The 20548-nt window shown below is 41.9% G+C and overlaps 1 protein-coding gene across 3 annotated transcripts; it reads right to left on the bottom strand.

The window, feature by feature from the left end:
* Nucleotides 1-1722: 1722 nt before the first annotated feature.
* rc3h1b (ring finger and CCCH-type domains 1b) lies at nt 1723-20474 on the bottom strand. 3 transcript variants are annotated; one of them, XM_038718119.1, is made up of 20 exons: nt 20321-20474; nt 18586-18987; nt 15496-15616; nt 13535-13774; nt 13219-13394; nt 12708-12908; nt 12410-12542; nt 11640-11758; nt 11114-11226; nt 10741-10983; nt 6063-6274; nt 5559-5965; nt 5286-5444; nt 5001-5156; nt 4542-4764; nt 4258-4348; nt 4041-4137; nt 3534-3746; nt 2611-2714; nt 2347-2503 (listed from the first exon to the last, which is right to left on the bottom strand). In XM_038718119.1, exons 2-20 carry the CDS (start codon nt 18814-18816, stop codon nt 2347-2349), a joined length of 3396 nt encoding a protein of 1131 aa, XP_038574047.1. In that variant the 5' UTR covers nt 18817-18987; nt 20321-20474. The 3 variants fall into 3 exon arrangements, with proteins under 3 accessions (XP_038574049.1, XP_038574047.1, XP_038574048.1); XM_038718120.1 differs by lacking the exon at nt 20321-20474 and adding an exon at nt 20050-20235; XM_038718121.1 differs by lacking the exon at nt 20321-20474 and having other exon boundaries at nt 1723-2503; nt 18586-18816.
* Between the last annotated feature and the right edge of the window lie 74 nt (nt 20475-20548).

The following is a 20548-nucleotide window of genomic DNA, read 5'->3' as shown; positions in this document are numbered from 1 at the left end:
AACCAGTGGACAGAAAACAAATCAAACAAAAAAAAAAACAAGAGAACAAAACCTTTTTGCTGATTCTAAGTAGAGATCATTTAATATAAATGCTGAGCGAGTAAAATAAGAGGTGGCACATTAATAGTGCTTTAGTATATTAATGTATGTATACATACTCATATGTATAAGTGAGCTGTGTACCTAAACAATAAATGTAGCGAGGAGCAGCCAGAGGCTTGAACTGTGCTAGGAAAATTTGAAAAAGAAAAACCCAAACATCCACTATCATGGCGCTGACAAATTGGAAGAGGTACCCATTGAAAGACCCAGATGAGGATGTGGGACACAAAAACATTCGTGTCTTTATTTATTTGACTCATCAGTTATCAGAGATTTGTCAAACTCATGTCAGTTTCTCAGTACCCCTCGTCTGACCAAAACGAAGGCGCGCCGTTTAAAATAAAACGACATGACCCAGGGCATCTCCTCTATCCTTCAACCGTTTAAACACAAGGACTCGCTCGCTCTCAGCAGAGCTGTAAAACTGTAGCCATTCATGCTTATTGTTTACAAAAAGGCAAAGAGCTGCGTGTTGAGCATCAGCAGTAAACAATTCACATGATGGAGAAAGAGCCTTAATAGTGGTAATGGTGGTGATGATGTCATCAGGGTGTGAAAAGAAAAATGTGAAAGGTTGAACAGAATATTGTCCTACTCACCAGTAAAGATGTTTAAATATTTTCAATGCAATATCAATTATTTTATGAATTCTGATATTTGCGGACAGCTATTTTTTGAAATGTTCTTTTATTTACCCGTCAGTAGACAACACTAATGTCCTCAGCTGTAAACATGACTTTGAATGTATTGTGTAGCTAAAAGTTACCTTTCTAATAGTACAAATAATAAGCCTGGGATTTGCTTGGAATTTAGCCATTTTATGATGATGAAGACACAATGAAGGGTGGATGAAGTTATTAGATGAAGACTCAACTTAGCTCTACAAAGCCTTCACTGGGTAAGCCACACCCCCCAAATCGTAACAACGTAATGCATGAAAAAATGTAACAAAATTAAACAAACAAACAAAAACACAAGGGAAGGCAACTTCATAGAAGTTAGGAGAACAAATGACAAGATAATCCCAATGGGGAGGCCTTTTGTGTGGCCAGAGGAGAAGCTCTGAGGAGGGAAATCCTCATTTACCCTGACGTTATAAAGTGTACGCTCATTCACCTGAGTCAGAAAGATGTATTCTCTCTCAGCCTGATCATGTGCATTAACCCCCCCCCAAAAAAAACCCCACAACAACTATTTTTTGAGCATGCCCTGAAATTTTTAACAACATAACCGGCTAGGGCTGAATGCAGCCCTGCAGAGCACAGGCGAAAGGCATTACAACCAAACCACATCAGGTCACACCACAACCAAGAGAAGCACATCGTAGATTCCCTTATAGAAAACATGTGGAAAGCTCATTATCAAAAAGACTTGTTGCAATCTTTAAAACAGAATGCTTCAATTAAATATATAATATATTGCTTTCAAGTATGAAACAGACATATGATGTGTTCATAAAATGCACTAATAAAATCATACTTCTTATGGCAGGTGAGGACGTGCATGTGGTGCAGAAGTCATTTCCAAAACACCTTGCATCACCATTCAGCTGAATACTGGTGGAATATTATACTGCTTTTCCCTCCTCAGACCATCTAGATCTGGGCACTTTTTCTTTTCTTTTTTTTTTTTTTACACGATTTTGGGGGTGAGTACCAAGCGACACTCCAATACCATCATAGATCGTCAGATTGCGACAGGAGAAATTCCTCACAGTGCATGCAATGTGATAGTGCTACTAGTGCTAGTCCTCTGAATCTAACCACTCATCTACATGTATGCTGATACAATAAAACCCAAACTCTTATGTGGGGAGGATCAATCAAATACTTTACTATGTTTTTGTGTTTATTAAGGATGGAATAAGCCTGCCCTTTTTGAATGAAATTTCAGTACCATTGTCACCATCACCACCATTTTCTCTTCCTCATATACCTATTGTGAGCCTTGTTAATCTATAATCCTGGTACAAAAAAAGAAAGAAAGAAAGAAAACAAAAGAAGAAAAAAATTAACACACACAAGAAATGTTATCATATGCTCTGGTTTCCAGGCAAGGAAAGTCATTAAAAAAAGCTCATTCACAGAACAAAAAGAAAGAAAATTCATATCACGGCAGATACTGCTCATCTTCTAAATAGAATGGATGTATGTGTGCCTGTGCATGCTTTTCAATTGAGCATCTTGAGTGTGTGCATGTGTGTATGTGTGTGTGTGTGTGCATGTGTGTGCAAGTGTGTACTGCCTAAGAGCAGGAATGGACAACGCCATTCTTCTGCATCTCTGAGCCAGTGGCACCGGGATCAGAGCACAGGTTCAGTGCAGACGTCTTGTTGGTCAGTGACAGCATGGACCCGCCCACTGCACTTTCTTGCAGGCTGCTGGAGCCGTTTGACACCTCGCTGAATCAAGGTAAGACGATAAAAGAACCCGTGAGAATAACGTATACTGACAATATGTCAGGCCAATAATGGGAATACACACATATTTATGTTCCATGTTTACCCACCCAAGAGCCAGGGATATGTCTTCCAGCTGAGTCTTGTGCTCTGGTTGCCCATTTTCTGCAGGTTTCATCTTGTACTGCTGAACATCATGGGTTACTTGGTTTTCCTGGTTTGGAGATGGACAAAACATGCTTAGTACCTAGAAAGACACCCATTTACATATTCCGTAATTGAGAAAATGTTGTGCTTATCTGACCCAACTGACCTCTTATCAGTCATTATGAAGACTTCAGCCATGGCCCAGATTACAACTGGGTTGCACCAGCTACATGTGTGCAAGTTATCTGCTAAGTTAGGGTGTAAAGTTGAGACTAGTAGTTAAGTTTGTAATGAGATCAGCTGCTAACATTGATTGCACCACGAGTACTTGGATCAGAACCTTACTAGTTTAGTCATAGCTAAGGGAAGTGGCCAATCAACAATCAAAGATAAGAGTTCCATCGTCATTGTTACCGTACGCATTGGCTTTTTGGCTGGCATGAGCTACTTGGCATCGTAGCACAGCACAGTAAAGATAGATCGATATTTTAATATATCAATAAATTAGGTCTCAACCGGATTACTGTGTTGCAAAATTACATGCACTAAAGAAAAATGGCTTTTTTTAATCATTGTTGAGTATATTTCTTTCATTTTATGATTTACACCATATATACATATACCACAGCTTCCACAAGGACAGGCTGAAGGGATTCTTGTAGAAAACTGACTTTTCATGTATATTGTGCAGAGTGTTATGATACATGCTTAAATATCCATTTTGTTGGATGTTGAGATGTCACTAAGCGTCCCCTTCTCCAATCATCACAGGACCTTTTCATTAATAACCCTCCACCCCTCTTCCCAAATTCTCTCAGCATACATGGTTAGTATGTTACATCCCTTGTTATTGCGCAATAGCTCGACCCCCCCCCCCCCCCCTCACCAAAGCCATCTCACGGGTCCTCTTGCCGATCTCTCGCTCCACCTGGTGGAGCTCAAGGCTTAGCTGTTCGCTGGAGACAGCTGTTGTACTTGCGCCCCCTGCTGGCCACTTGGGCTGTTGCTGGGCTGCTGCTGCCTGGCCCTGGCTGGGCTGCACAGGCTGGCCTGCCAATGTGCTGTTCTCCCTCTGCAGCAGTAAAGAGTTACTTGCAGGCTGTAAGAGTGAGATAGAAGTGAAAAGGATGCAATGTGGAAAAGGCAATAATTAGAAGAAATACAACATAAAATGGAAAGTTTTTTGAGACTAGATGTTTCAGGGTACAATATATTTAAGATAGTGACTGCTTTTACCCTTCACCATAAATAAATCCCATGAAAGGATAGAGCTATAAATACATCAAATATGAAGTCGTTTAAAAACATTTCTTGAAAACGCAGAATTGATCAAATCAATTTCTGAACTTTCCAGACCTTTGTAGGTCCTCCGTTAATTTGAGAGGATACACACCTCCATGCTTCGCATCTGGGTCTGTTGGGTGATCTGCTGGTTGACCTGCTGCAGCTCAATCTTAAGCAGTTCTCTGTCTGGGGCTGCTGTAGGTAGGCTGTGAGGGTGAAATACAGTGAGAAATTTACACAACCACAAACTTTCACTTCCTATTAGTATTCTCATATATCATAGGAATATTAAAAAGATGACAGGGAAAAACAAATGCAGTCCTCACCGCTCACTAAAGTGTCCCTGAGAGGAGGAAGCAGCCTGGTGGGAGGGGTATGAAGCTCCACCCCATCCTCCATGGCCTCCATATGTGTATTCTGCAGTAGGCGAGGGGGTAAAATGGTTGTAATAAATGTATTCATGACAACTATAATGATGAACAGCACAATTATGTGAAAAGACCATGTTGCAAAAGAGGTGGCAGCAGTCAAGTGTGGACAAAAACAGTAGATCAACCTCTGATATCTGTTTATCAGTCATCCATGGGTTGTTGTGCACAAGGGGTCTTACCTGGCATGGCCATATGTTTAGAGTTTGGATTCTGGGGATTGGAGACCATAGCCTGTACAGGCGCGGTGGTCTGGTAGCCCATCTTTGGGGTGCGGGAGATGGCACCAAAGCGTGATACAGTGGGCTGGGGGCCAAATGGGATAATAGGGTCATCGTCCTTGACTTCAGCACCCCTCCGAGGAGCCTCCATCGATGGTTCCCTCAGACCCTTAGCCTCCACATTCTGACAGACGGAGGGAGAGAGCAGGGTACAGAGAAGAGGGGTTATAATATGGAGATTTTAGGAAGAGGTTGAGGAGGCAAAAAGCCCCTTTCTTTATTTTTTCTCACCTCAATCATTCAGAAATTAAGCTTGTTGCATTGTTATCCTCCCCATGCTCCCCTTTATTAATGCACAATGCATCACTTTCCGACCCCTAATGGGAAAATACTGACATGGTTACTAACATCTGCACTCACCATCATTTCCATGGTACCAGGACCCATAACGTCTTTGGGTTTGGCATCCTTTGTGCCAATGTAGGAGCCAATGGTTTCACAAGACCAGGGAGAGTATTGTCCGGCATAGTCCGGCTCTCTGCATTTCATCATGGTTTTGGAGCTCTCCTCGCCGTACTGCAGACACAGAGCATCCAGACAAGTGCTGTAACCAATACTTGCATGTGTTCACAGTCACAGTGATGTAACTATTACATCACAATGTCACTTAAAGCTCTTGATTCTTGAAATTCACTTAGTGCTAACCTCTGGAGGGTAGTCGCTGGGGAAGGGATGAGAAAGAGTGGGGGAGGCAGCGAATGGTGGAGGAGAGATAACCTTCCTTTCCTCCAGCTGGGATAACAGCTCTTGCCGACGTCGGTGCAGGTAGTCCAGGCTGGGCTGAGAACCACTATATGATGGCCCCTGAGACACGCACACAGAAATATTGCTGCTTAACTCCTAGCATTTATTTTAGTGTTTTGTAACTACAGTTAAAAGGCAAACAGCTAAAAGTAAGAACAATCCAAACAGACTCACCCTGACATATGCCCTCATGGGTGGAGGCTGAGCACCTTGTGGATAGTAGCCATCTGGAGGGTATCTATCCCGGGCACTGGGCTCCTGGTGGTAAAGTGAGTTAGCCTGTCCTGTTTGCGGGGGTACTTCCAGAGGTGCGGGACTCATTCTGACCAGGTTATCCCTCTGAGATGGGTATGGCTGCGGAGGAGGAGGTGGGCCAGTGTAGGTCCCGTGGCGACCTCGGTCATGGTGTGGGGGGTGAGGGTAGGAGAAGGGTGGGCCAGAGTGAGGGGCCTGATAGGGGCGCTCTGGAGGGCCATAGCCAGGGTAGGGATCCTGGTAAGGGGGTCCTGACTCACTGGGTGGAGGAGGGTTACGCATGTAATCCCGAGGAACATACTGTTGTGGCTGTTGGTAGGGGTACCCTGAGACAATAAATTGTAGACTATTACAAACATCCCTTTCGCAAATGACACACACGCACACACACACTATGCATTATTCATTTTACTTGACCCTTACCTGTGGGGTATTGTGGGGGCTCATACTGAGAAGCAGAGGGCGGTGGGCGAGTGTCATAGCACATCTCAGTGAGCTGTGTCTGGGTGTACACTGGCGAACCTCTGGCTATCACAGGCATGTGCTTCACCCCAGAGAGGTGGTCCATTGGCATCCTTGGGTGGGCCATGGCATGAGGTGGCAGAGCCATGCTGGGTTTGGGCACAGAGTCCATGCTACAAGAATAAGTGTCAGATTAAAGAAAACAGGCTGACAGTCAATGAGCACAAACAAGTATATACATTAACAACAACTACATGCCACTGAGTGCCAAGAGCCTGCAGGCTTTCATTTCAAATGTTATGTATAACCTTTTTTAACACCACAATTAGCAGGTATATGCAGGTAAACCCGCTAAAAATAAGCGATTGATTCCTTTCACATTGCCAGTAGACAAGGGGGTTCTGATGTGTTGCATATGACGTCACGAACATGCCAGAAAACAGGGTTAGCAAACAGTAGAAAGCATCATGGAAGCCAGCGACAATGGTTGCTGTGTGTAGCCAACAGACTATGTAAGAATAACTTGTAGCTGTGGTGTTTCTGGTTAACAGCACAGTGCTGGGCAGGTGACACGTGCGCGCATATACAGTAACAGTTCATGGACCATTAGCCTAGCACGCTAATACTACATAAACATTAGGGGTGGGAGAAAAAAAATCTATTCTTAGATGCATCGCAATGTGGACGTGAAAGATTCTGAATCAATTAACAAATGTCAAAAAACTATTATTTATATGTTGATTAATAAGGTAACTGATGGAACGCAAAAGGAAGAACTCTCTGATGTGCGGCGCCCGGACATTCTGTAGTATTCCCTTGTGTTCGTCACACTTCCGCTGCAGAATGAATAACCTACTACCACCCTACTAAAATTTAACACGGTCATTAATATCAATACACAACTAATAATATTGGCTGTCACACTGTGTGAGCACAGTAACAACCACTGCTTGGCTCGTTCCCTGTGTGTCCTGTGTGTGCGTAGCGAATGAGTGGACGAGCAAATGAGAGAGCGCGAGTGGCAGAAAGTGAAGGTGAAAGATAGCGTAGTTATTAGAGATATTAGCAGTAAGTTGTCAGTCTGGCAGTTAACGTCCAGTACAGGTCACAGTGCAACCGTTAATAAAAGTCTGTTGTTTCCCCAACAGCTGGAAAATGAAGGCGGTTAGCGCTAGCTAACATCTCACCTGTGAAGCATGTGTTTTGGCTGCTATGTAACGCCAGCTAAATCAGTAACAAAGTTAACGTTAATGTTTGCTGTATGTCATTACTACTTACTTGTCCAGTGTTGAGAACATCAGGTACAAGTTAAACTGGTGTACAGCTCAGTCCTGTATGCATACTGTCCATACTGATACTAGTTAAATTATATTTCAGTTTTCAGAGGAGTCAGAAAAATGGCTATTAAAGAGAAGAAGGTGGTGACCAGGAGGGAAGGGGAAGCAAGCTAGTCCTTTTAAGCTAAGGAGGAGACGTTTCTTTTAGATTTTAATGTGCAAATTAAATGCTTAGTAATTATTCAGATTTCACACAGAAAAAAAGATGCATCGATAATCGTGTTATTATCACATTGCAGCCCTCTAAATCTCAACTGAATTGAATAGTGAGGTGCCTAGAGATTCCCGCCCCTATGGATAAGATGTTTATAGACATCTACAGATAGAAACAGAAGAGTTGGCTGGAAAAGGGTCCACCCGGGGGTCGATACAGAGTCATTTGACCCGACAGTGAGTGCAAATTGTACCCTTACACATTAAAGACAAAAGCCTGTTAGTGGTGTTATGCTGCGTTCACACTGAAAGTGGCCTGATTACATACAAAGTCAATGCAAAGATGCGAATTCCTGTGAATTCACTTCAGGCGGTAAGGAAGAAGCGTTTGTTGCGGCATTCACTGGTTCGCTCGAGCTCAAATTTTTCAACTTGAGCGAGAAATTCACGACGCTATGTTGCGAAAGCCTATCAGCGGTCAGATTGTCTGGAAGTCACTGACACTTCAGAGTGTTGTTGCGAAAGGACCAGGCAGAGCGTGGGAGTGAAATGCTGCTGGCTGACAGAGAGCTGCTAAAGTACAGGGAAGAGTAGAAGAAAGAGCCGGGAGCAGCGCTGCAGCTTTTGGACAAATGAACACCCGTAGTCGGTCTGGATAATGCTCTGACAATAGGGGTGCAACAACTAATCGATGTAGTCAACGAAAATCGATAATTAAATTCATGACATCATCGGACCGTAACGACACCGTCAGCTTAACGGAGTAAAGTGATGTGAACAGTAAAGTTACTAAAACAACACATCATCAGCGCTGCAATAACACCTTCACAACCCAAAGCCTTCAGAGTGTGGCAGCATTTTCACTCTTCACTCAGCCAAAAAAGGTTGCTAACTGCAGTGTCTGCAAAGCTGAGCTTTCCTGGAGACACCGGAGCATCCGAAGAGGAGGCACGTAATGTTGTTGCTCTGTGGATGATGAAGACTCGTCTCGGTAAGCTAGTTAGCGAGCTAGTTTCACGTTAAAGCCGCATTAATACTACTACACGTTATGAGCTGTAACGTTTTCTATACAGTTTCCCTTGGTCAATTTGATTGATTGATTGTTAATGGTGCTGTGAGTAGCACATAATTATGATACACAACGGCCGCGTTCACATTCCAGATGTGCCCTGACTTTACAATCACAAACGATGCATCGTTCATGACAACGTTCTCAGCTGGAGAACGTGTAGCTGACGAGTGCGCAAGATTAGACCGGACAATTTCATTCTTTCTAAAGAAGAGAAAACTGTTCCTCTGTCTATGCGTGAGACGGCGGGTAATCCGCCCCAAACTCCCTTAAAAAAATCACGGCGTTTTGTGAGTTATTGAGTCTGGGGAAAATATATAAACGTTGTGAAATGCTGTATACTACAAAATCGTTATTATTGATCCCCCTGTAAATTCGGCAAATGTAATGCATGCCGTTATTCCTTTCTTTGTAGTGTCAGTTTGTCCTGGTGTGTTGCAGTATTGGCGCGTAAACTGCTCCGTCACTAAACAGCAGATCAGGAAGCTTGATTTCAGTAGAACTTTCTGTTGCTGCAGCAGAAACGCTCATTAAAAGATGTAGGCTATTTTTGAAAGCAATATCTATTTTATTGTCGTGACTGTTAATAAGCACATGCCTAAAACCACCTCAAGTGTAATTTAAAAGCTGATAGCTAAATAAGACGCATTATGTTTGCCATTCATAATCCAAATAGTCGATTATTCGATATATTAAATCGACTATCAAAGTAGTTGTTGGTTCCAGCCCTATCTCACAACTACGCCGTTTACCCGTTGAAGGAGCTCAGAGTTAACTGCTTTTATTAAATTAGCTTTTTACTTTAGTTTTTGGGATTACAAAGTTGATTTATCTTCACTCGTGCTTTTTAGCAGCTAGCTTCCGTGCATTTCCGGTTATACTGTTGTTAGTATCGGTTAGCAACAAGAGCTCTGTTGGACTACTACTTCATATTTATATAAAAACCGGACAAAACTAGACATTGCTTGGAGAAAAGAAATCAAGTGTAACTACCTGGTTAGTTCAGAAAATGTGTGTCTGCAACTTTATTCCAGCTATCGTTGTACAATGCCATCGTCCATCAGCGATGGCTGACAGATGGTTGAGCAGGCATTGTGATTGTAAAACCCCGCCCCCCGGAAAAACAAACAAACAAAAATCAAACTTTTCACATAATACTGCCATGTGAAAGCAGGTTTTACAACGAACATTATAAATTTGAAATATGCTTTGCACTTTACTCGGATTTCTCTTCTCCCCACATAAGAGGCCGACACCTCAGTTAAATACACCAGGTTACCACCCCTCTGTCTCCCCCCTCGCACGTCTACTCCACTTTCTCCATCAGCAGTACGTTTTATAAAGTTGCCTAAAAGACACAGAACACCATACCTCCGCGACTTGTATCGTCATAGGCTACCAGGTTTTTAACCGAGTAAAGTCTGTGCGAGTGAACACATGCACATAAGACGACCGCTATGTGCGCCAATGCCATCATCCATCCCGAAGTTTCAATGTAGACATCGTCCAATGGAAATTTTGTAGACATCGCCCAACCCTAGCCCTGATCGATCCGAACTCCATTCAGAAAACAAACATTTAAAAAAGTTGCTGTCCTGCTGACCAACCTGAAAAGCATGAATTCATATGTTTAACAAATCCATCCATCATATTGTAGTTATTTCGGCATCAGTTTGATCTGTTTTTTGCAATTAAATCACAGCAAAATGTTTACTTTGGGTTCAGCTGTAGTATTTGCGGTTTGTGTTTATTCGCTTATTGTGTTGTGTGTGAACACTTGGCAGTTGTCAAGCGATAAAACCCGCACAAGGAAAGCGTTGCGAGGATTAAATTTGCGTTGTATGTGAATACACCATTAAGGGTTTTTTTTGTCTAGCGTAAAGGGGTCCTTACTGAGTAATCATCAACCTGCAGACAGTTTTTCAGGATGTATTTAACACTGCTCTGTTAAATATCTCACAGGTAAGTTCATTAAATAGCCTAAAACATCAAACTAGAGTAAAGAATAACAATTCATGGCACATGACTGGCTGTTGCTTTTGCTCTATTAAATGAACAAGCAGATGAATACTACACTCACCCATCAGGTGGTGATCCTGGAGCATTGGGACTCCCTCCATCCATCTTGATGGGTTTTCGCAGCAGTTCATACGTGTCGGTGGCGCCACGGGCAATGAGCTGGGGCAAAGACGGCGCACCACTGCCATTTGTGAGGGGTGAAGGCTTCCGGGTCACTGCTACATCAAGAGGGAGGCCGTCATCTGGCATAAGCCCTCCTGAGCCAGGGAGGCGAGCTGCCAGACGCTTATTCATCTTACGATACCTGACCAATGTAAAACAAAGTACAAAATGTTTAAGAGATGCTGGGTGGGGTGACAATACTTTCATTTCAACTGCAATATCCAATTTAAAAAATGTAAACAATTCTTAATGTTGACGTTTGTCAGACTCACTTCTCCAGTTCTTCCTGAGAGTGAGCAAAGGTGCAGCTGGCTCCACGAGGACAGCCTCCCTTCTGCTTCATGTCACGACACATATATGTCTTGTACTTGCTGTGCTGAGGAGGCTAAAGAGAGACACCAAGTATTATTAAAGACCACATAACACTGAGAACACATAAGGTTTGTGTCATCAGGTTAAACTCTATTTAAGGATGTTGCCTAGCACAACAACAGAGATGAACACTCAATGGTGGTGATATTTAACATTACAGTCAGGGCTGAGTGACACTGGCTAAATCATTTTTTTTGTAACAAAGAAAAAGAAAAAGTGTCCCTGTAAGGTGTAGGGCCATCACAATCCTTTAATGTGCATGTAACTCTACTGCAGTCATGATCAACATTCTTCCAGCAGATATTCCCTCTTTTGATGTTTTAATGATGGTGGTGTTTGGACTATGATGTCCTGTGGGTGTAGCCTGCATTCATTAAGCAACATCCAAGGGATGGGATCAATGTGGGGTCCAATTAACAGACTGACCTGTTGAGGGTCAGCTCCTTTCTTGCTGTGGTTCTGGATGAAGTCCACCAGGCCGTGCACCACTGTTTTCACGGCTACCAACCCTTTCTCAAGCTGCTCCCACGTGGGAGGGGGGGCGTCTGGGGAATCAAATGGAGATATGAGGAAAAACAGAGCTCTTATCTTAACTATTTGATTTGATGCATTTGAGGTGTTTGTGGGTTGTGCCCAAGACAACCACGCCTGAGTACCAGCATAAACAACAAATAACCTTAGAGGCCAGGAATGTCAGTTCCCAAACAGTGATTCTGTATTTGGAATGAGTGCCTTGCTTAATAGCTGGTTGGCTTTTAGTTGTCATAAGGGATAAATACACACTTTTCAAATGAAAGACAGTAAAGTTTGGGAATGTGGTGTTTGAATTCATGTGAGGTGGTCAACATTGGTCAAGAAGACACTTCCATGCAGACCTTTTGAAGACAAATACACAATTTTTTTGGGTGGGCCCCTCAGATAAATATAAAATACGGTAAGCAATTTTTGAGGGTCAGTTAAACTGTAACAGCTAGGCTCTGGCCAAGACATATCCCAACATATTCAAACATACCTGCTGCTTGTTTAAACCCAACCTACTGGACAAGATATACTGTCATAACAGGAAAGATGTGAGCGAGAGGGCGGAGATGATACAAAGGTCATTGTTTGGATTCCAACTTGTGACACTTCAAGTAATTGACTTATTCCTTACGTAACTACAAAACCAAGATTCCTGAAGTTGGCTTGTTTCTTACCAGGACTGGGATCAATGTTGGCCAGTAGTTCCAAGTGGGGCCGCAGTCTGTTGAGGTTGGCTGGGTCTCCAGTCCTCTGCAGCGCGATAGTCAGCTCCTGGACACTCTGAGCAAAAGACGCCGGGGTCTGCAGCTAAACAAAAAAAAATAAAAATAAGCAGGGAGTAGGTTTACGGTAAACAGGATTTCTTAAGTAAGAATATGCTTTGATATGAGGAGATAAGAAACTAATGTATAAGCAGAACATATAAATCATCCATGATGTGGAAACAAACGCAACGAAAACTCTCTCGCACACCTTATCTATAATAGACTGCATGTGTGACTTGTGAGATTGATCTCCGTATAACAGAGAAGACCACTGGTCAGGTGCGATGCGCAGCCCGCCCTCCATGGCAATCTGCACTATCTGAGAGTCATGCTCGCGCCGCAGAGCCTCGTAAGTACGGAACTCCTCTTTCAGCTGCATCAGGGATGAGTCTTCATCACGTTTGGTCACCTACATAACCACAGAGGAAGGAGAAAAGAGTAAGTTGAATTTTTTGTTAGTAATTACCTGTTTGGCTTCCTCTGCAGAGAGTTTGTTTTGTGTTTTTCACAAGTTCTTGATGACCGAGTCAATATAAAATCTCTACTGGGACAACACTAAACACTGTGACAGTGTAAGATTAGGAATAGTTATGGTCAGGGTCACTCTACTACTGGGTTAATGGGCCCTGTTGTGAATCAGCACCACATGACATACACTATATGTCAGAACATTTAAAAAATGAAGGGAATTTTCTTCTGGTTCTCAGTCAGAGACATACCTTAAAGCAGGAGGCCCTGTAAAGGAGCTGTACCACATGGCCTATGCTAGTCTTAGAGGCCTGGGGGAAGCGTGGCTCAAGCCTCTGCACTACAAAGAGAACCAACACCTTCCTGGACAGAGCAGAGCCATCCTCTAGAGCAAGAAGAACCAACTTTAGAGCTTCCTCCTGCATGGCTGGAGGAGGAAAAATACAAACATTAAAGACCACAAGTAACAGATGATTACCAAAAGCCAATTTTTACAAATGACAGATAGCTTCTTCCTTAAAGTGGAATGTGCTTGTCTCACTTTCCAAGTCATGGAAAACTACCTACCTGGGCCTAGAAACTGACATCCTCGTGCACGGACAGCAGCCCACAGATTGGAGGAGAGCTGCTGCGGATTCTGGTGCTGCAAGATGAGTTCAGTGACAGTTCGCTCACCCAGGGAGCGGGCAGCTCTCATGGCTCTAACGCGGCCCTCCTCCTCCACCAGCTGGCAGTGGACCAGAGTTACCAGTTTCCTCTGCATGGGTCGACTCAGCATGCTCTGGGCCGTGCTGCTCAGACCCACACCTGGGGAGAAATTAGACAGGACAACTGATAAACCAAGGGAATATCCACTCAGTTGCCTGTTTATTAGGCACACCTGGCTAAAACTAACATCTAATAAAAAATTCCTGCACTAAATCCCTCCTTCATGAAGGTTATAATGTTTTAGAGAGGTGCTGATTCAACGTTATGATCATTATGGAGGATGTAGTTTGTGGTGCTGTTGAAGTCTCTATCTATATTTGTTATTTGTAGGCTATACCCCTTTTTGTTGATACAAGAACGGGTTAGGCTTTTAAGGCCCCCTGCATGCCTCACCTAATGGCTGCCCTCCAATAACGCCTGTAGGTGTAAATGTTGTTGCTGAATGATGACGGGCGGCGTGGAAAAATTGTCAGCAATTCTAAGTGAAGCCGATTTCTTGTAATAGCCTTCCTGAGTAGAATTTTGACCAAGTAATCAGTTGCCCAGGTATAAAATGGAACACTTCTTGGATATTATATATCCTAACATATTTAATGTGCATGATTTGCATCTGTATGGTCACACTGCCTCCAGCATGTTTGTTGCCTTCCAAGTGGTTTGCTTTTTATGTTAGGTGTAATAAAGAAACAAATTAATTAATAAGTTAATAAAACCAATTAATAAGTGGACGAAGTTGGGCTGCATAGAAATCTCTCTCAAAATTCGGAAGTGCTATTCCACCTAACGTTTCGGACTTCTTCCCTCCCGAAATAAATCTAGCTACTGATTTGTCCTCCTGTCATCTGTTTAGTTCAGGTGAACAATATGGCAAGAGTTTTATAAGCCATTATACCTTCATAACAAGTTTTCTCATAAGGCATAAGGTTTTAAATTTATTAACCAATATAAAAAGGAGACAACTATGACTTTTGAATATTATGGTTTTGACCACTAGTTATGGTGGCATTGACCACACAGGAAAGCCCCCCCTTTAACCCTCTTTCTTTGAAAATATGATTTCTGTTTTAAATAATGGCAGAGGTTTGAACAAAAACAATTATTGGCATATTTATTTTTGTTAATGAAACATGTAATGATTTACTGTGTAAATGTGCAGCACCATATGTAACTATGATCACTTTTAAAGAGGCCTTAATGAGAACTAGGCATGAGTTATGACTCTGAGCTATATTAACGGAAAAAATACTTCTGCTTTTCTATTTTTAATGACTTTCATGTTCTGATTTAGGCACTAACCGCAAGACGGCAAAAAAACATCTAATATAATTTTTTTTGTCCCACAAATGACATGAATTACAGGATAGTATAGTAAGATACAAAGACTAGTATTTATGAAACTTTCAACTGATGACAAAGTCAAATTTTTGAATTATCTGACATATCTGCGATGTGCAATTTACAATGCCATCGTCATCATTCTGTTTAACCAGGTTTACGAGAAGAGTCCATTTAACAACCCAGTGATGTCATATTCACAACATTGTATGTGGAAATTTTCACACAGCTCCAGGTACATGAGTTGTAATGTATGCTTGTGTTTTTAATCAAAGTTCCCTGTGGAAATTACTAATAACTTCTTTTATAACTTCATTAACAGTCACCTAGCAGCAGTATTCTCACATCTGAAGAAGAATATTGTGTACTGGAATTTCCCATGTTGAAATCAACCTCCAGAGTTTCATTTAAAGGCTGCAAGAATGTCAATGTCAAATGTACAACAAACTATTAAAGTTGCAAGCGTGTGTGTGTGCGCTAAGTACCTCGGGTGTTGCTGAGAGGCTTGAGATAGAGGGCCAGCTCCTCCACACATTGCCTGGCCTCCTCATAATGCTGCGAGTCCTCTGGACTTGTAATCAAGGCAACTGGCTGAGCCTTAGGAACCTGCAGCAGAACCCAGGTGGGGGGGGGGGTAATTAGGACAACCCATAGCAATGGCTGAAGCCTTTTAGTACAATTATTTATAAGCCATCATTTTCTTTTCATTGTCTAATGCAGCGATTCCCAAAGTGTGGTGCGCGACAGGAAAAATTTAATGGTGGTGTAGTAGTGTAATAACTACAACAATTATTTTTTTGTGGAATTTTTTCCAAATCCTAATATGGATCCTCTTTTTGTCCATGTTATCTGTTTATGAGGCTATACACAGTGCGATTTATGAGAAAACAGAGGGGGGATGTTTTGAAACATTTTTTTTGTCATGAAAATACACCCCACCTCCCTCTGCACGGTTTGGCACACAGGTGAATTGTAGACTGATTGCAAAGTTTAACCATCACAGTATGAGAAAATGTTTTACTGCCACTATTACTTACTAAGTTATATCGCGATGCAGAGTTGCAGTGAAAAGACAGAGCAGGCAGATGCATTCTTTGTTTAAGTGCAGTGAGTGGGGTAAGGGGAGATCGACTCATTTAAAAGCAGTCACTTTAAAAAGTGTCACTGAGTGAATCCCTGTAGCTGTGACTTTGGGCATGTTCACACTGGTGTAACAGGGACATCATATTTTGATGTTTATTGCACCTTCAGTAATATCGGCTGCCTTCTGTTTAACACACAGCTCCACTGCTGACCGGAGCAAAGGCGGGACATTAAGCTAATAAATAAGTAAATAATAGTAAAAAAAAAAATTTATATATAAAGTAGAGAGAGGTGGTTTGTGGGGTGCAGCAACCCGGTCAAGATGTAGATGTTGCCTAAAAGGTTTGGGAACCGCTGGTCTAATGTATTGGCTAAAACAGCTAAACACAACTGAGGAGTCAACCAATTGATGTTAAAATACCTCAACAATTACAGTAAACAGAATTGTAAAATGTATAAAACGTGTTGCTGAAAACATCTACAAACACTCAGCAGCACTCATACACTGAAACAAGTCATGCAACTGCCCTGTCCCAAGAAGCTTTTTTTTTTTAAATAAAGAACTACCATAATATCCTATTGAAGAATAATTTGGTGATTCTGTGTTTCTGTGATGATTACTATTACTATGCTCCACTAATCAGTTTTCCCTGGATCTTACTTACACTACAGACAGAGCAAATAAATATGACAAGGAAATTTAGATTTGACATTTAGAGAACATTTAGAGAATCATATTGTTCTGATGGCTTATGCTCCATTCTCTGCATGTCATGGCTTGTTGAACGGCACCTATCCCAGCTGGCAATGCTAATACAAGTAATTTCAAAATAGAGAGCATTTCTCATCATTGTTTGTATTTTCATGTTTAGGCCGTGCTGTATCATACTTTGCAGCAGGCACAGTTTCCAAGGTTTGCAGTGGATGATTTAAATAACCATCAGGAATCTAATAAAATTATCAAAATAATTCTACCATCTTAACCTCAGACCTTTCGCTTTGATACTGACCAAAATGACCAGCAGTTAACGAGCATTTCACATGATAAATTAGGTTATTTACATGAACGACATTCGTACAGAACTATCATAACAACTTCCGTGTCTATCAGGGCATTTTTATTTCACTGGACACTGTACCCTAACCAACCTGTATGAGCACATATGCAAGGAAGGCACTTGCTAAGAGACAAAGCACCACAACAGGCACATTGTCGATACCGTGACATAATCCATTACTATACAATGTATATCTGGAAACTTGGCCAACAAAGTCAAAACACCATTAGAGGTGCCCCACCCTGTTGGTCAAACACTGCCTCAGAGAAATATAGCTTTGCCGATGTGCCAGCCCTCAGTAAACCAACAGAATTAAAGCTATTGCTCAATGACTGGAGTGTGACTCACAACAGGACTCTTCAAGGTATGTGCATCATGTAATAGCCCTGCTTAACGCTCTAATATACTCTATAAACAGTAATTACATAAAACATACTGTCAAGATAGGATGGTATACTAAAATGTTCCACTACTCAAACACAAAACATTTCGGTGTTCAGCCTAATAAGTCAAAAGACCGAAGAAATTTTACTGAACAATTACATCGACATGTCGGCACCGTGGAAGCATTTTAAAGTGTCCAAGAAAGACGCAAAAATTGGCATTTGCAGACAGTGTTTTGCTGAATAGTCTCCTAGCACATTCACTCCATCTGTGCCTGACTTCTTAGAAAAGGCAACTAATGCTCTGACACGCTTTGAGTGTTTCTGTCACTCGTTTCTGAGAAGGCCATTAAGCTAGCCGCACCTAAATTTGGAGTGCACACGTATTCAAGCCTTTATGGTAAATCCACTGAAACGGACCAGTGCGAGCTGACAGGCAGTTAGCGACCATATCCTGTCAGTTTCTCTCTTTACAAAGACAAGTGTTGCAGTGTGAGAGTCCTACCTGAAGAGAGGCTATGAAGTCTTCATGTGGCGCGATACGTGAACCACATACAACATTATTTATCAAATTGGGTCGGACCTGATGAATTTAGCCTGAGGATACACATGTGACAACGTCCGGTTTTCAAAATAAGGTGTCTGTACAGGATGGGAATAAGATTAATTGGATTATATTCACAGAAAGTATAAAACGTATTACATGTGTCCATTAAAAATACATGGACACGTGTAATTTGCTTTACCGGACCCTCTCAGGCCTCGGACCCAATCCCCATAGTCTCTCCAAATCCTGTGGGAAACACTGAGTAAACAAGCACATTTTGACTATTTAATTTATGCAATGGTAAAAAATAGACAAAATAAATGGAAAAAATGTGAATGTTTTGTTCTGCAATTTTTTTCATAATATGTCGGTTTTAACTTCGGCCAAGAATTTTCATTTCGGTGCATCGGTATCAACAAGGGCTCTGTACGCATTTTGTCAACATGGGATCTCTGTCATGAACTACCAAACAAGTGTACAAACACACACAGACATGCATCTTACCTGGCCTCCCACCAGCTGCAACAGGGCTGTGTTGACAGGTAGCTGCTCGATGTCTGTGCTGATGGCTGTCTGGTCAAAGGGACAAGCCTTGCGGTGCAACTTGTTCAGGCACATCTTGCAGACAGTATGTCCACAGCCCAAGCTGATGGGCCGGCGAACAGTCTCCTCAAATGTCTGTGTGCAGATTGGGCACAGCAGGAACTCTGTCCATTGTGGTGCTTGCACTGGCATGGTTATATGTTGATGGGACAAGTGTGTGTAAATTTATGTAAGCTTTAACACAGAGAAAAAAATCAAATATATATATATATATATGGAAGATTCCACTGGAATCAAGAAATTTTCTTCCGAACTCAATCGTTCTTAAATGTTCTCATTTTGGATCACATCGCGTGATGAATACTGTAACAGAGAAAGACAAAGATAATTAAAATTGTGCAAGCATTGACATAAATTTTAACAATTTGGCATATAAGTGAAAATGTAGCTTTATAATGCTTTTAATATTATATTCCAACAGATTCTAAGTGAAGTTTAATAACACAGCTATGTTGTGTATCAGTGCATCTGTCGTTTAAAAATGCATTAAACCAGTGGGATAACAAAGTATGTTTCTCGAAGGACTACTGATGCTTTCCTAACGTTACATTAAAAATATATAATCGAAAGTCTATTTGCTTTTGACTAGCTTACTCGCCAGTATGCGTTATTCAGTTGCAACACAAAAACAGATAAAAAGAAATCAGAGTTTACACGCCGCATATTTGTAAGATACAGAGGAAATAAGCGACGGAGAAGTATCAAAACAACTGCTGTGGCCTACTTAGAAGAGCTGGTTTCCACTATGATATGGACAAAGGGTCTTGAAGAGGCTAACACTGACAACCAAGTCCCCCTGCGCTATCTAACTTGTTGTGAGGCTAACATTTGCTCGCGGAGTTGCGCAACATAATTGTAAAAACATATATATTTAATTTCTGGTCAATGAGTTTGCTAGCGAGGCTGCAATCGTCTTGATGTTTCGTTACACACGTAATAAAGCTTTCCCTGATATAAAGCGATACGTTAGCTAGCTAATCGTAGGTATCGTTAGCTTACTTATAGCAAGCTAAGCTATGGGTGGCTAGTTTGCTAGCTAGCAAACGTCGTCTCATAAAAACAAGTAGTTAATAATCTAAAACCTATCATTGGTTGATCATGATACATTGATTATCCAAAATGTAGCCGTGATTATGAATCCATTAAGTTACACTGCCAAGAACATGAACTACCATCTCGCGTACTGGCCAAGGAAACGATAGCAAGAGATGAACCACAGTCACACTGGAAAGTGAAGCCATTTGACTCTCAACAGCGAGATTATGTAACGCTAGCATCCGAAACTAACGTAACCCAGCAATACAACTGCCTTAAAAACGTATTGACTTTCACCAGACACAATAATTTACTGGCGTTCAGAATTACCGTAGGATTGTGTTTTGGTCAAATTTTGAGAAGCAGCTAACACAAACAGCGTTACTCTGCTCGTCGGACTGAGCACAGAAGGCTAACAGCCTAGCGAACAAACCTCCCTCCTCCCTCCGGTAGCACTTAGCTTGTTAGCTAGCTGGCTACCTTTCGTGTTAGCAATTACTAGGCATAGCTATGCGTCATTAATGTGACTTAAACTAAATATGCAACTTCTATTGTTAGTTCCCATCAGGACAAATAGATAATTATTGTCGATACTACTCACTCATTCCAAAAGACTTGGAAGATTTTCATCTTTCTTTAGGAAATTGTTGCGATATTTTCTTGCCATGTCGACTGTGCAGCTTTGCTGCTGCCGAGGTTTGGGGAGGGTGTCAACTCGACAACAGACTCACTAGCCGGTTACAGCTAGCTGGGCAAGATGTGTGTATGTGCGTGTGCATGCGCGTGTGTGTTTGTGCTGCTAATGGCGCCCTCTACTGACATTAAACCG

The sequence above is a fragment of the Micropterus salmoides genome, unplaced genomic scaffold (genome assembly GCF_014851395.1).
Source record: "Micropterus salmoides isolate LMB-PRFRI ecotype aquatic unplaced genomic scaffold, ASM1485139v1 Ms_hic_scaffold_14, whole genome shotgun sequence".
Lineage (NCBI taxonomy): Eukaryota > Metazoa > Chordata > Actinopteri > Centrarchiformes > Centrarchidae > Micropterus > Micropterus salmoides.
The sequence above is the reverse complement of the archived record's forward strand: the minus strand, read 5'-3'. Positions and strand labels throughout refer to the sequence as shown.